The 17,462-nt window shown below is 35.2% G+C and overlaps 1 protein-coding gene across 1 annotated transcript in view; it reads right to left on the bottom strand.

Annotated features, from left to right (window-relative positions):
• The window catches only part of USP7 (ubiquitin specific peptidase 7), a 94,385-nt gene that overhangs the window by 41,933 nt on the left and 34,990 nt on the right, over positions 1-17,462 (bottom strand). Inside the window, exon 2 of the mRNA XM_027839159.1 lies at positions 4,686-4,790. Coding sequence (XP_027694960.1) covers positions 4,686-4,790 — 105 coding nt within the window. The remainder of the gene's footprint in view (positions 1-4,685; positions 4,791-17,462) is intronic.

The following is a 17,462-nucleotide window of genomic DNA, read 5'->3' as shown; positions in this document are numbered from 1 at the left end:
ACACACACACACACACACACACACACACACACACACACACACACACAAGTAGGACCCTAAACAAGTTAAACAATCCAGTAAAGTGGGGAAATTTATAAAGGTAATGAGGACATTAGTCTATTCTTGGCCCTAAGACAGAGCCCTTAGATAGGGCTCACTTAGTAACTATCTAGTCCAAAATGTATTTGGAATAAAAAATCTTTTCAATGATGTATCTGACAGAGAATTTATTTGTCTCCTCAAGGGATATCATTACACCTCCCAAGATGGATAGCTCTGTTTTTTCTTAATTTAATCAAGTCTTAATTTTCCTCCTTGCAACTTCTTGTTCTACCCTCTTAATTCCTTCAAAATGATCTTCATATGGTGCATGATCTTAACTGCACTGGCTGCCCCTTCTGGATATCTCCAAACTATCCATGTCTTAACCTAAAATGTAGCGTGACCATAACTGAACACAATACAATTACGTTCTGGTCAGATAAGAATACTGGAGGGTTATCTTCTCCTTATTCCTAGAAACTATTCAGGCTATGATCAAATATTATTAACTCACTGACCTCCAAGTTCAGACAAACCTTCCATCTTTTTCATCTAGTTATGCCATCTAATAATTATGAAGCTAAAGTACAAGACGTTACATTTTTGCTAATTAAAGGAATCTTTTATTTGATATGCCCTACATATATGTCACTTTTAAAAAATGCACATTACACACTTTATTGCATTTGATTTCCACAACAGCCTTAGTAAAACTGTCTGCTCAAGGGCAGCCCCTCGATCAGTTTTAAATCACAAACCCAAGAGTATCTATAATCTAACATACATCCCACACCCATCTACTTTTCCTACACTTGACACTCAACTCCAATCTTAGTAGTTATGAGCAATCTCTGTACAGTTATCTAATAAGGGTGAAAGGAAGAATATTGTCCAATCACTAGATCAAATATAAAGGGGGCATCCAAGGATCTTTTCCCACTCCCATCCCCCCTTGTAGTTATATCCACAGCCTCAGGATGAAGTAGAAGGGAAAGAAGAGTAAGCAGAACAGTAAGAGGACCATCTTACTTTGCAGCACCTGGGTCCTAAGACATAAACTCCCTGAGAGTGAGCCTGCTCTTCCAACTGCTTTTGTGGGACTAAGAATAAGATTTACCAAACATATTCAGGTTTCAAGAAAAATAAAGCATATATTTAGGCCAAAATATTAACTCCTGAGTTTATAGAAGGGTAAAAATTTTCCTCAAATCTCAGAAACTCTCACTGATGCTTTTGCCTAAAAGTATATTTATACCTGTACTAAGCATGTAAACAGTCTAACTCTCCTTTTTTTTTTTGAGTCGATTGAGGTTTAAGTGACTTGCCCAGAGTCATACAACTAGTAAATGTTATGTGTCTGAGGTTGGATCTGAACTCAGTTCCTCCTGACTCCAGGGCCGGTGCTCTATCTCCACTGTGCCACCTACCTGTCCCACCTTTTTCTTTTTAACTGTCAAATGAAGGAAATGTTTTCCTGTGTGAAATACTACAATCTTTTTACCAGAGTAATTACTTTCATATGCATTCTAATAAGCAATTTTAACACATCATGATCTACAATGGGAATTTTCACACTACATGTGCCCAATGTAAATCTGACACAATTGGGAAGGAAAATTCCAGATTTCTATCAGTCACCTTTGGGAACTAGGTGGATAATTATTATGTAATTGATATTGAATGTTTAAAAACTGAAAAGCACTAACTTTGATAGATTTTATCTCTTCTTAGCAATGCAAGGATCTAAGACAACTCCAAAAGACTCATGTTGGAAAATGCTGTCTACATCCAGAAAAAGAACTATGGAGTCTGAATGCAGATCAAAGCATATTATTTCCTCTCTCTTTTTTTTGTTTCTTCTCATGGTTTCTCCCATTGTTTCTAATTTTTCTTTAGAACATGATCTTCCTAAAGATAGGTCACCCTGTCATCCTCCTATTAAACTCAAAATGGCACCATATTACCTACAGGCTAACATAGTAAGCTGCCTGCCCCCATCCCTGGAATTCTCTCCCTCTGCCTCCTGAATTCTTTCATTCAGGTCTCAGATAAAAAACACCCAACCTTCTGCAAAAAGCTTTTCTTGATTCCCGCTAATGATAATTCCTTCCCCCATTTGATATCATTTCCAATTTATCTTGTATATATTTTATTTGTACATAGTGGTTAGCATGTTGCCTTTGCATCCCCAATGCTTCTTACAGTAACCACCACATTGTAGGCATCTAAGAAATGTTTATTGACTTGACTAGGTCCATTTTCCCCCTACTATTTAAGCATTTATGTAGTTCTTTAAGGTTTGCAAAATCATTTTATCCTCATAGCCACCCTTGGAAGCATATGCTATTATTACTCCTATTCTATAGATGAAGAAACTGAGGCAGAATAAAATGATCCTACTTCATGTTGCTTCCAAAACAAATGCTCACTTTTTTCTCCACCAATTTTATGAAAATCTTATTATTCTTTCTATTCCAACTCTATTAAACAGAATTGACAAGAAAATTATTTGTCTGACATCAAAACACTACAATGTATATACACTAACAGAATTCTTGCTACACTACAGGCATAACTCAATTACAACCTCTTCTAAACAAGAAAAAATTTAAAAAGAATGTGAAAGATGTGAAGATAAAAATCAATGAATAAAGTATTTTTTACTTTGCAGTGTGTGATGGAGAGCCATTCTTTTGCTCCTTACCTAAATCTTTACCTTCTCTCACTGCTACATTTAAAGCTCATTACGTAGTGTCATTTTCTTCCTAATACAAAGCCAGGTTTGAACTACTTACAATGACCTGTTCAAAAAAGACCATTGCCAAGTCCTGGTAAATCGTCCATAGAGACAATCCTTTGTTAATCTGGAATAAATTCTATAAAATAATTCTCTTTATCTGATATGTAATCCTGTGCAAATTTGTACCCCAATCCCCTTCTAGTAATAATCTCTATTACAAAACTTCTTAAATGTATGTTTTATACACTAAAGATAAGGACAAGAAATGGGCTCAGCTATAATTAACCTTTTCAAAATTTCAAAGAATCACATAAATTGTTACAACTGGAAGAGACCAGCCCAAACTCCACATTTGCCATGCTATCATCTTACAATTCCTCTCACTCAACCTCATTCCAAAGATTCTAAACACCTAAAACCACTCCATCTTAAACAGCACACAAAAAAGATCTTTGACTCAAAATGCTTCATTGCCAATTGAGGACAGGAGTGTCAGCTCTATTTCATTTTCCGCTCCTAAAGAACAGCAGTGTAATTTCTAACAATTCAGTAACCTTTATCAAAATTCCATTACACCTAGAAATGCTCTTCAGACTAAGTTAGAAATAAACGTATTTTACTTCTCGTTTCCTCCTTTACTCTAGCTCTACAAAACTCTTAGCACATAATCAGTCTAAAATATAACAAACTACAGTGGAGTGCTCTCTTTGCTCCTGCACCTATACCTTCTTAATAAACACTGATTAATTTAGACCAGCTTCCTGGATGCCTTTTGTAAAAAGTCTCTTTTGGCATTTCTGGTGATTGAAAGAAAAACACCAAAAATCCAACAAAAAACCATACCCACACAATTGTCCTTTTCTACACAGGGTTGTAAGTGCACTCCACAGGTAATAAAGCAGCGGGATTTAGACCACGCCTTTTTACCTTCCTCAGATATTGCCTCAGCCAGCTGACAGGGGATAAACCGCACTGTGAGAGAACTCTCAACTACTGCTGCAGTTTCTCATGGAGGCTGAACTTTTGGCAGGAGGTCTGAACAGCAGTCCTTCTGGTGATGCAGCCCGAGACTGATGGTTTCTTTCAACTGCCCCGTTATTCCCCTGGGAAGGACACAACCCTCATGAGGATTGATGGACTTGTTTTTGACAGAACATGGTTTCACATTACACTGCAAGATTCCAGGGACTGAATAAAATTATTACTGGCTGGTATCTTTTTGACTTTGGTGGGGTTTTTTTTGGTCTTTTCCGTTTTCATTTTATATTCACTGGTCATAGTTTACCAAACTACACAAAAGTTTTTTATGAAAGGGAAAAAGTCAAAGAGGAAAGTGGTGTTCAAATGATATGGATTCATTATGTCTGCTTCGACATTAATTTGCTTCAAAAACTGACTCTTGCATAACTATGTATGATCTAGGGAGGAAATGTGTCCTTTTATCTAGAGATAGTGTGTGAAAATGGAGACCATCTAAAATTGGTTTTATCCCTATGAGCTATATGATTAACAGGGAAAGTAGTGACTAATCACCTACATGGTAATGTATTAGAAACACAATGGAAAAACCAAGCAAGCTCCAGAGATCTAGAAATTGTTATGCTATTCAAAAAGAAAAGAGCGATAGCCTATGCTTCACATTTTGAGCCCACATTCTCGCTGCTATGAGTGGATGGAATGTTGCAGGCATGAATACAAATTAAGCTGTTATAAACTTTTGGTTTTAAATACTCCCAAACTACTAAAGGAAAGAAAATCAACTCAACACATTCAACATGGAATCCATAAGTTACTTTGCAATTCAAACCACAACATGCCAATGCTTTTTTAGAGCAGACTGTATAAAAATTACAATAACTCTAAAATGTAAATAATGATTAATCACCTTCACAAATCTACTTACCATCCTCCATATCTTCCTCTGTGTTATTATGTCCATCAGCCATTGCTACATTCCCATTGATGACAGGATTTTGTGTAATTCTTGGTGGATCATCTGCATCTCCAGCTTTTAGGAGGGGGGGAAAAAGAAACTCAATATTTTAACTTTGAAGTCGTCCCTTCATAAACAATTCAATAATGGAGCCATATTTAACTACTTTTATTGGAGACCACAGATTTTCATAATAAAAACGCTGTTACAAATGGTTTAACAAATAATATTTAAAAATTATTTCCTATTGATCATCTGAATGTTAGTTTTCATTTAGAAAACATGAGTGCCTTTTATATTTCCCTCAAATATATACCAATTATCAATATTATTCAACAGAAAGCTATTTCTGTGTGTAACAAAAACACTCAGTACACTAACATAAGGATACACTCCTAAAAATAAAGAGTTCTAACCTGGATCTGTGAAAAATCAAAAGAAAATGCTAACAACTGTATTTCAATATAATTCAATCTTATTGTTTTCTGCATTTAAAAATATCATTCTAAGAGTGGTAATAATAAGCTTCACCAGATTGCAAAAAGGGTCCACGACACACAAAAACTTAAGAACCAGTTTCAAAGGAAAACATATCATGTAAACTAAATTATTTTGGGGGATAAAGGGGAATATATTCTATATTGGGGCAACAGTTTAAAAATCTACATACAGACTAATAAAGAGTAGTATCTGAACTACTGTTTTATTAACAATGGCCATTTTTAAACATTTTACTTAACTATATTATATATTTACTAATATAAAAAGCACAAATTTTTCAAGTAATCTAAAATAAATCTAAAGTAATATCTAAAGTAAATTGGCTTTTTTGTAGGGATAAGAACTGGAGTTGAGGTTCTAGGGAAAAAAACTTCCCTTTAAAAATGCAGACTGGCATTTTTTCTAGTCTTAATTGTCTAGAGTAGTTAAGTAACTTGCTCAGGATCAGGCATAACATAACAAACAAGTCACTGGGAGGACTGCTTTTCTTGGCCCCAAAGGTAAGCTCTTTATCCATGATAACGCAATTGTTTCCAGAGACAACTTTATTAGAGAAACTTAAATTCAGAATAACTATAAAACAAAGAAAAATGAAAGAAAGAAAGTAGTTAACTTAAGCTGAATACCTATAAATACACCAAGAAGCAATAATATTTTAACATAATGACATATCACACACACACAATTTTACATTTATCTCATTTGATCTTGATAATACAATGAGGTTTTCAGGTGTGTCCCACTCTGAGATCTCATCTGGAGTTTTCTTGGCAGAGATACTGGGAGTGGCTTGCCATTTCCTTCTCCAGCTCATTTTACAGATGAGGAAGTGAGACAAACAGGGCCAAGTGACTTGCCTAGGGTCACACATTTAAGTGTCAGGGGCCAGACTTCAGCTCAGGAAGATGAGTCTTTGACTCCAGGTTCAGCACTCTATCTGCTCCCCTTACAATGAGGCAGAGTAGGCAGACATTACTCATTTTTGCATATGGAAACAGATGCTCAAATAGGTAAATTAATTTGCCATTAGAAAACTAGGACATGAAGATAGTTCTACCTGACATATACATACCGTGCTCAACTTCCAAAGAGTTTCCATGTGTTTTGTAGTTTTTTTTGAAACCACTAGAGGAATAAATACTTGCATTCTCATTCGCCAGGAGTCTTAAAATACCATAGTCATAGTCAAATTTTACAAGACATCTAATTCATGATTTTATCTATATACCATACAAAGTAAAGGACTGTGTGCTTTTATTTGCATACTTTTTGTTTTTATTGGAGTTGGGGTAGATGTAGAGATTTAGATGCTGTTTTAATTTGAAAGCCAAAGAGTGTATTTTCAGATTATCTGAAGTGTCATCAAAAACCTGGATTGATTAATAAATGCTAGATAAATGAAAGTAATGAAACTTGCCATTTTCATTTGTGAATTTAAAAAATGAGATGCCTACAGAAGACTAAAATTCCTATGTCAACACATGAACAATGCTCAAATAACTGACATGGAATCGCCTCAGGCTACACTTCATTTGAATTCACAACAATCTGCACCCATCCCTAATGGTTTACGAATGTCAAATATTTTCTCTAACAAATATTTCAGCTGCAAATTCAACATCCCATTATTATTTATAAATTTAAACAAGTCTTTTAAAACTGGATATATTCATTATCTGTCTCTGCCACACACTTTGAAGATTATTCAAAGAGCAATGACATTCAGCACCATGGACAGCATCACTTTAATGCAGGCTTGCCAGTTGCTTAGGTGACGTTCTAGCACCAAGAGAAAAAAAATTCTTTCACAATATTACTACTACAAAGTTTCCCCAATTTCACATTATAGGCTGTCCCATTTTCCCAAGCTACAATTATCCTTACACCTTTAATATAAATGATTATAAATTATTTGAATTAATGTTCTATATATTGAAAAGGAAGATGTTTAAAAATACATGTGAAATGTATCTTTTTCATGTCTAGTTTAATAGTTCCTACAATAATTATTTTAAACTGAGTAACAACGCATCCATAACCAATGATTAGATTACATTTATATCAAATACCTTGCATTATAAAACTACTGCTAAAATAACTTTCTTGAAACACACAAAATTTTCTTCTAAGGTCCTCTTAAACAGTTATCACTAGTGTATTTCTGAAAACTTTATCATTTCCATTTTATAGACAAAGAAAACAATGGTAGTAAAAGTGCACTGTATTTGGAGTCAGAGGACCAGCACTGAAATTCAAGCTCTGTCTCTGGCTACTTGTGTCATCCAATTACCAGGGTCACTTACCTAGTCCGTGCCTCAGTTTCCTTACTGACAAAATGAGGGGGTTGAATTCAGATTACATTACCTCTCAGGTACCTTCCAGCTCTAAATCTATGATCCCATGACTGAGACAAAAGAAATGAGACAGTAAGGAATTTCTTCAAAAATTTGTTTGGTGGGATATTGTTTTACATTTTCAAATGATATTGGTTCTCCTTTGTTTTATCTTTCCCTGTTTTAAGTACTAGGACTACATGTCTCATTTATGGTATTTATAGTCGGTAGAGTCCCTGAGAATTTGTGTAGTAATTACCCTTAATTGTTCTTCAAAAATTTCTTTCACGGTGAGTTCTATTTTCTTTTTTAAAAATCTTAAGAGATCTTTTTTAAGATCTCCATTTTGTCATTTGAGTGTTTTCCATGGGTATTTGTGTCCCCAGTTTGGTTAATAGAATCTACTATGCACAGTTATAGTTTAGTTCTTATTTCTTCTGGTTTTACTGTGATTTTACCTTGTTCATTTGATATTTTTTTGACAGGATATTCTACCCTTTCTTTAAATCAGTTTTTCAATTTTGTTAGTCTCTGAAGAAATAGCTTTTACTTTGATCATTTTTATAATCTTTTTGGTTTCCCAATTATTTACTTCTAATTTTTAATGCTTTTTTGTAGGTTTCTTGGATTTGCTTTTAGTTTTTAAAAATTAACATTTAGTTCATTATTTCTCTCCTTTTCCAGTTGTTAATGTTAATTTTTCCATCTGAGGAAATTTTGGTGTGGTTTCATCATTATCATTCTTTCACAGACGTGTTTCTATGATTTGTTCTTTAACTTCATTGTTCAGTCTCAATTTGGGCCTGTGACTTGTAAGGCTGATAGGAAATCCCATAGAATTACCGTGTTAGAGAAAACTTTCAAGAAAAATCTAGGCCCAACATTTTGCCAGGAAAACTGAGGCTTACAGAAGTTGAATGACTTATTTTTAGTGAGTCAGCGCCACAGCTGGCATTAGAAGTCAGATGTCATTTCTAGTTCAGGATCCCTTCTATTACAGGGTTTTACAACCACAGTTCCAATTTAACAAATCAGTGGATCTCTTCACATTTAACACATATCTGCATTCACACAGATATTTAACAATAAAAGCTACTGTTCTGGTTCCTCACTGCTGTGTGGTAGTAACTTTGGATTCACAAACACTATGTCAGTAGGTATAAACTTTCTCAAGTTGGAAGGCTTATAGTAAAGGCCCCCAAAACAAGACTAGACTGGGAGAGACTTATCAACAAAACTATAAACATGGGTAGCTGGTAAAACCACAGTTCTCTGAAAGACTGAAGTGTATTTGAGCATTTTAGGAGAGGCAAAAGGGCATCTTTTATAGAACAGTGAACTTGGAAATCAGGAAAACCTGGGGTCAAATGTTGCCTCTGACAGCTATTAGCCTGTAATCATTAGAAAGCCATTGAACCTAGCCATAGGCAAGTTATGGCTACATGTATACCTAGATTAAAATTTGTGTCTATGAGAGTTCTTATACTGGGCGTGCTGACCTACGAATGTGATGAGATTTTGTGGCCAGAAGCCAGCTTCTAATTAATTGGAAAGGAATAACAGCATTTAGCTATTAATACAGCTTTAAGGTTTAGTTAGTATTACCCTGAGCACTACTTGCTCAGGTAAAAGCAAGAATGGAAGTTTCAACCTGTCTTATAGTTTCTGTCTCTACCACTTGCAAATTGCTCTTTCCAAGGTTGTTAATAACCTCCCTAAAAAATGGGTTCCCTGGCCTCCCCTCACCCTCTGGGTAGCACCTGACATTCTGGACCACCTCCTGGTCTGGTATCTTCTCCCCAGCTTCCTGTGATACCTTCTAATCATACCTCTATTTGCTACCTCTATCTTCTTCCCATCTAATAACAAAATAGCTAGTATTTATGAAGCTCTACACAAATATCTCATATTGTTTTATTTTATCCTAACAACCCTAGTAGGTGGCTTTGACCTTATCATTCCATGTCACTACTTCATCTCTAAGACTTCTAACCTGATGTTCCTTTCTCAGTGTAACTTCATTCAGTAAGCTTGGCATGATGTAGAAGGGCTCTTCCCTACCTTGTGGTCTTCCTTAGTACATACACTGTTCAACTCAGAACCAGGCAAAGACAAATTCATGGAGTCTAACCTTTACCAAAAGAATTGGGCCTCCAAATCTTTTTGACAGTAGCCTTTTGTAGACTACTTAAAGTTTTATTTGCAAACATGTATCTGTAATGTTTTGAAAGAAGAAAATATATGTATTGAAAAGTAATACCAATTGTAGGTTGCACCCAGGTTTTATACACAACAGATTTGGGAGGAAAAGCATATCTTAAATTTAGATTTAATTAGAAGTCTTAAATTAAAGATCTGTAATTTTATTGGCGTAGGGTTCTCTTTTTTTGTGCCCATTCATACTCTATCTTCAGAAGACTGTGGAAAGAGCACTGACTGGATTCAACGGATGTTTAAATCCAGCCTCTGACACTTACTACTGTGTGACCTTGTGTAATTCACTTAACCTCCATTAACTTCAGTTTCCTCATCTGTAAAAAATGAAAGAACTGAAATAGATGTGTTCTCTTTTAGCTCTAGCTATGATACTTATCATCCATGGAATCTTTAATATCATTAACCTTTACTTTCCAGGTTGGTCTCTATTTAATAGACGTCACACAGCTAGTGAGTGTTACGTGTATGAGGCCTGATTTGAACTACTATTCAAAGACTCCATAATGTTGCCCCAACTGACCTTTCCAAATATATTTCCAAATATTCTTAAAAAGGAAGTGTGGTGAAGTAGACAGAGACCTGGCCTTGAAGTCAGGAAGATCTGGGTTCAAGTACTGTCTGTCACACAATGGCTGGTGCATCCTCAGTGCCCCCAAGTAACTCTCCATTACATATAAATCACAGACTTGTGTTTTCTATTTATCACACAGTGCTCATTCATTCCTCCAAAGCTAATCTCTTGAGAATTCTCTTTCCCAAGCCTATCTTTCTAAGTACCAGTTTAATTCAGGTTCTAAATTAAGTCAAAAGATATCTTTCAGAATTATCAAAGTCCCACATTCTCCAAGCAAAATATTATCTGAATAATCCCAGTCCACAATTCTCTCCTATGTATTCCCACTGCATTTACTATTTGTGTCACATTTGGTACTTAAAGTATGTAAATGGAAGAGGGTCTCAACCCAACTAAATTATACAATTCCTCTGGGCAAAGACTGGGTATATTCTCCATCCCACCATAGAGCTTACAACAGTTTTGGCACCTTTTAAACACTTAATATCTGCAGGTGGCAGGGAAAAGCCAGGTCATTAGAGAGTTTGTGATTAATTAAGCAAGTCAAAACAAAAATAATATGAGTGTTACACTATTTTAAATGTTTGTAGGATTGGTTCTTTAATCTTACTATCTGATGCATGCAATCTAAATGTGCATCCCAATTCTCAAATAAGTAAAAACTACGCATTTATAAAATTATAATTCTAAGAAACTTAGGCTTCTGTTTCTACTTAGGATTGCCTCTATTAAAATATCTGATGTACAGAAAATTTTTATTGGTTGTAGGCCTAACAGAAAACATAGCAAACACTTATACAACAAGGTTGTTCTAGTATGCCAACTCTAAAACACAGCTTCATAATGAAAATTCCAGGGCAGCTAGATGGGGCAGTGGATAGAGCACTGGCCCAGGAGTCAGGAGGACCTGAGCTCAAATCAGGTCTCAGACACAAAGCACTCACTAGCTGTGTGACCCTAGACAAGTTACTTAATCCCAACTGCCTCCCCAAAAATAAATAAATAAATGAAATCCTAAAAACCTGAAAATACAAAAAATACTCCATCTGAAATAGATGACATAGGAACAATATAAAAACTTATGGTAACAAGATCAATAACTATGTTATATCATTATTTTATCAGAGAATTATCACTGTCATATCCCTAAAAGCCCCAATTTATAATATTCATGCATTAGTGAGGAAAACATGGATCATATCCCAAGGAAACTACAAAAAGAGGTGGAAGAGGACAATATTAGTTTCCTGGCTGCAAATACGGTCTACATTTTATATAGATATCAATAAAAATTTTAAAATAACATTAAATGCTGAGAAGGTCCAATTCCTCAGAAAATATACAAATGATTCAAAGTAAATAACAGGAAGAAACCAGTTGCGTAGCATCTACCATAAATAATATAGCTTTATGTATTTGACAGAAATAATACATGCCATATAAGAGTGGGTTATGATGATTCAAAATTGAATGTTTATCACAAAAAATTAATGTTTGATGCTAGGTATAATGAAAACATTAAATTCATTATCCAGTGAATCCAATTAATACACATTGCTGTAATATACTTGTAAGTTGCTTGAGGGCACTCAAACTTACTGAAAGTAACTTGCACACCACATATGTGTGGTGAGGAAGTACAGGATGGGGAAGCTGTTGGTAGCTTCAGGGACAGAACACCAGGCCTGCAGTAATTTCAAATCTAGCTTTATGACCCTGGGCAAGTTGTTTAACTTCTGTTTGCCTCAGTTTCCTCCAATGTAAAATGGAGAAGATCATCTAGCTCACTGGGCTGTTGTGAGGATCAAATAACTATAAAAAGTGCTCACAGTGCCTGGCACATAGGAGGTGCTATATAAGTGATTATTCCTTTCATCTGCTTCCCCTAATGCATAATTATAATATTACCAGCAATTTGCTGTTAACCTTCATATCTTAATTGATAAGGACTCAATATTTGCATCTACAAGTATAAATCATAGCTTTTCCAGGGGAAAAATAATCTTGCTACAAGGTATAATAAGATAATATCATTACAAATTTGCTAGTCTTTATTACCTAATACCAAAGAATTTATTGTTATAGCATAACCAAAAAAAAAAACTTCAAAGAAAAAAATGAATATGTAAATGGTATAGAAAAATTTACTGAACAATAACAGTTAAGTTATTTGCAGTATCCTGGTAGATTCATTACAAAAAAAATTTAATGTTGGCAATTGTATTTGTGTCTTATTTACTAGATATTTATATATACTTGCCAGATACCCAAAGTTATGCTATAGAAACAGATAATACAAAATGCCACTAATGAAACTGCTCCAGAGTCATCTGAATGATGTGATGTTAATAATATATAAAAATAATGCTACTAGCTTTTTACTACCCTCTTTTATTCAGTTGCTCTTGAGACAAAGTTGGCTGGTCCTAATGGGGTTAGTCTGTGAGTATACTATGCAACCAGGTATCCTACCAGAAGTTAACTTTAAATAGCTGGGTTCTGTGACTCCAACTTACAAGTATTGGGCAGGTAACTGGTTAAGAAAACACTGTCCAGTCTGATGGTTCAGCCAGAAAACTAATGATTAAAATAATTCACAGCAATTCGATGAACCAGAGAGCCCACTCACAGAAAATTCTATGAGCACAAAAACAAAATATGATTAGCTTCTCTTAGATTCTAGAAATGTCTCATGTATACAATGCTCTTTCAAAAACAATAATTACAAATGTGCCATTTAAAATAAACACACCTATGCTAATTAATAATTTAAATGGTTTCCACTTGCCAATCTTAAGCTTTATTTATTTCAAATTTTCTTGACCAAGTTATGGCTGAACTTAGCTATAAATAGGTCTCCTGATTTTGTTAATATTCAACTTTTAGACATCACAAATCTAACAATCACAATACCTTAAGCCAAAAGTTCATATGTAAATCCTATCATAAAATACCTACAAAATCTTACCCATAATATTAAGTCACAGACAGATCCTGTTTCTGTGGAAAATGGAACAAGCCAATTAGAGTTCCAAAACAAATCCACAAGACCCAAACATAAACAGAAAAAGCTTTCAATTGAGGGGAAATTCTTTGGGAAAGTAAACCGTTTGCAATTTGAGTATATACAGATATACACATAAGAAAAGCACAGAGTACCTTTTTAAAGAAGAGCTTTTACTCTGGAGTAGATATAACACATACACAAAAGGCCTATACTTGGCCAGTTTAAGATCTGTATTTTCTCCACTATTATTGAAGATGCTCAGGCTTTCTCTTCCCACTAGCTTCCATTTGTGATGTCATAACTACAGAACTACTAACTCATGCAAGAAGATCTGTCTATTGCTATGGAAATGATAGTATTATCACTAATTCTGCATTTGAGATTCACTAGCGGATGAAACAGGCCAAGAAAAGAGTTATAATTTGTCCATCTCGTATAATTTCATAACTTTTAAGTTTGCAGAGTAAAGGTTTGGGAAAAAAATATTTATGCCACAAAACAAAAACTAGGGGAATACTGCCACCAACTAAAGAGTGAGTTTTTACCCGTGATTCAGAGTCTCTGCTCAAAACTGTCTCAAACTTCTAAGCATTAATTTTCACTTTTAAGATTAAAATATATTTCAAATACCTTATTTCAACTTAAACTAGCCGTTAGCTTTTAAAATTTTTTAAATTTTAAAATTTTCCCTAAAGAAAATTTGGTGCTATTTTCACTAGACTTTAATTTTCTTTTATAAACTCGGCTCAAGGAGGACTTCAGAAAAACCTGGAAAGATTTGTATGGACTGATGCTGATTGTAGTGAGCAGAACCAGTACACAGTAACACCAGCCACGTTGTGCAATGACTAACTTTGATAGATTTAGTCTTTCTCAGCAGTGCAAGGATCTAAGACATCTCCAAAGGTCTCACGATAGAAAATACTACACACATCCAAAGAAAGAACTATGGAATTCGAATGCAGATCGAAGCACACTATTTTGGTATTTTCTTTCTTCTGGTTCCTCCTATTGGTTCTAATTCTTCCTTACAACATCATTAATGTGAAAATATGTTTAATAGGAATGTATATGTATAGCCTGTGTCAGATTGCGTGCTGTCTTGGGGAGGGAGGGGGAGAAAAATTTTAAACTCAAAAGCTTATGAAAGTGATTGCTGATAAATCAAAATAAATTAATTTTAAAAATTTTCTTAAAAAAACTCAGTTCAAAAAACTACTCAGCTTTCACTTGCATTAAAAATGCTGCTTTCTCCACTTTGCCATCTCTTAGCTACCAAAAAATAAAAAACTCTCCCATTTGTGGTTTCCAGATCTAAGGATTCATGCCTCCACTCTGACCCAGCAATGTTGCTCATACCTAACCTCCCCAAGTTCAAAAAATAGATCAGCCTAGTCTATGCAACTCAGCTAGATGCCTAACATTAACTACCACACCACTAATTTCTACGAAAGGTCTGAAGCATGCTAGGTCAATTTCATTAGATCAACAAACCCCCTTCAAAAAGCCACTCTTCCCTCTTCTCCCCAATCAGTTTTTGTTTTGTTTTCTTTTGGCTAGGCAATGGTGTTAAATGACTTGCCCAGGGTCACACAGCTAGTAAGTGTTATGTGTCTGAGGCCAGATTCGAACTCAGGTCCTCCTGAAACCAGGGCCAGTGCTCTATCCACTGTGCCACCTAGCTGCCCCCCTCCCCAAATGGCTTTTTTAAAAAAGCATTTTTAAAGGTGAAAGAACTGTAGTTTATTTAAAGCATATGTGCAAAGTACCAATTGGCAAATGCAATAGAACAGATAGGAAGACTGGTTTAAATAGCCCTAAAGGACTGGCAGCCCTTCATTTCATTACGTACACAATCCTTTGGTTTGATGAAATTTAAAACTATCAATTTTATAAGCTAGTACCCAAAAGACAGAGAGAGAATAAGGAAGATTAGGCACAGACTTATGATGGGCGTGGGGGGAGTACTACACGTGGAAGAACAAACATGTATATATTCAGGCGGTACATGAGATCTGCCAATTTCAAAGCTGTGAGTTTTGTCATTGCTTCTGTTGCATGAGAAAGATACAATAGGGCATAAGTTAACAACCTCACTGGCAAACAAGCAGGAAAAGGCAGCAAATTCCAAATAGCAAACGTTAGTTTGCACTCTAATGGGTTGTGTGTGTGTGTGTGTGTGTGTGTGTGTGTGTTTCCCCGTCTCCACAAACATTTGGCAGAACTAAAGCATACAAAATAATTCACAATTATAGAAAACCTATTAGCTCAAGGTTAATTAACTAAATTCTAGAGCTATTTATTTTAATTAACTAAATTTTTTTAGAGCTAGAGTAAAAACCATCAATTCAGGAAAACTGAAGAAAGGGTAACTTATTTTTTACAGAAATCAAGAGAGGAGGATTCTGGGAAGATGGCAGAGTAGGTCAGAAAATTCCAAGCTCTCAAGAGCTTGGAAACAAATAAATAAATAAGAGTAGAGGTAGAACAGGATTCCTGTTGGGATTATTGGAGAAGATCTGAAGAAAAAGCCCAGGATGTCCCTGTTTAGAGTAAACACCTCCAGGCTAGATCCACTTAAACAACAAGTGGCAAACCCTGGGGTTAGCTAAATTGGGAGGCTACCTTGGCCTCAGCCAGGAACTTTTACCCCCCAGGACAGTGTGGGAAGCTGGGGAAGACTGAGACAACCTCTGCTGACAAGGAACACCAGACCCAGTTGTTCAGCAGAAACGCTGGTAGGGAGGGGTGGCTGGTGGTGCAACGAGAAGGAACCAGTGCCCACACTGGTGAGTGCAGAAGCAGTGGGGTGGGGACACCACTGGCTGTGGGCATTTACAGGAGATTAGAGGTCTTGGTTTAGGTTCCAGGCCAAAGGGGATAACAGAAGGAGAATCTGAGGCTAGCGGCACCCCCTCCATACCACAGAACTAGAAATGATAACAAAAACTAAGCTATTACAAATAAAAAAATAACGCAGAGGCAAAGGAGAAAGAATCCAACCATAGAGAGTTACTATAGGAATAGAGAAGATCGGGTTCATCTTTAGAGGAGAATACTGAAGCAAAGAAACCCTCTTTACTCCAAAGAGTAACGTCAAATGGTCACCTGCTCAAAAAGAATTCATAGAAGAACTTAAAAACTTTAAAAATCTAATGAGAGAGATTGAGGAAAAATTTTTTTAAAATGATTCAAGAAAAACAAGATTATGAAAAGAAAGTCAACCAATAAGAAAACTATCTAGAATCTTAAGGAAGAAAATGACTAATTGAAAATCAAAATTGAGCAAGGGGAAGCCAGTGAAGTTATGAGATCAAGAAATAATAAAACAAAATATAAAGAGTGAAAAAAACAGGAGAATGAATGGATCAAGAAGAGAAAACATAAGAATAACTGGACTACCTGAAAGCCATAATTAAAAAAAAAAAAAGAATCTCGATACAATAGAAGCAATAAATGAAGAAAATTGTCCTGAAGCATTAGAACAAGAGGAGAAAGTAAAAATAGAAAAAAATCTACTGATCACCATCTGAAAGAGATACTATGAGGAAAACACAACAGGAATATTATAGTCAAATTCTGAAACCTCAAGGATAAAACATCACAAGCAATAAGAACAATTTAAATATGGTGGTGCCACAATTAGAATCACACAAGACCTACTAGCCGTGACATTAAAAGACTGTAGGTTTTGTAACACTATATTCTGATTAAAAAAGTAATAAAAAATTTATATCTGGAGTATGGTGGAGTAGTAGGGAAGAGAAAAGGTAGAGACTGGTTAGATGATAGGACTCATACTGTAGGGAAAGGTACCTCTGAAAGGATAAGGCCACTATGACAGAAGGACAAAATAAGCTTTAGTTCACTCAGGTGCTTTAAATCAGAGATTGTGATTTTAATATGGAATATGGTAAGAGAGAAAAGAAGTATGGCCCTGTGGGATCAATTCAGATTAAGAGTCTGATTCCTTAGTAAGCTGACTTTGACAAATAAATCCACGGAGCAGTCTAGAGTCCTTTACAAAAGAATAGAGATAATATGTATATAAATAAATGCAAGATAAATGGAAAAGGGCAACAGAGAGAAATTATGATTAATTTTCCATAGGTGTG

This window comes from Vombatus ursinus, unplaced genomic scaffold (genome assembly GCF_900497805.2).
Source record: "Vombatus ursinus unplaced genomic scaffold, bare-nosed wombat genome assembly UNPS02014832.1, whole genome shotgun sequence".
In the NCBI taxonomy this organism is placed as follows: Eukaryota; Metazoa; Chordata; class Mammalia; order Diprotodontia; family Vombatidae; genus Vombatus; species Vombatus ursinus.
Note: the sequence above shows the minus strand (reverse complement) of the source record. Positions and strands in the feature narration are given on the sequence as shown.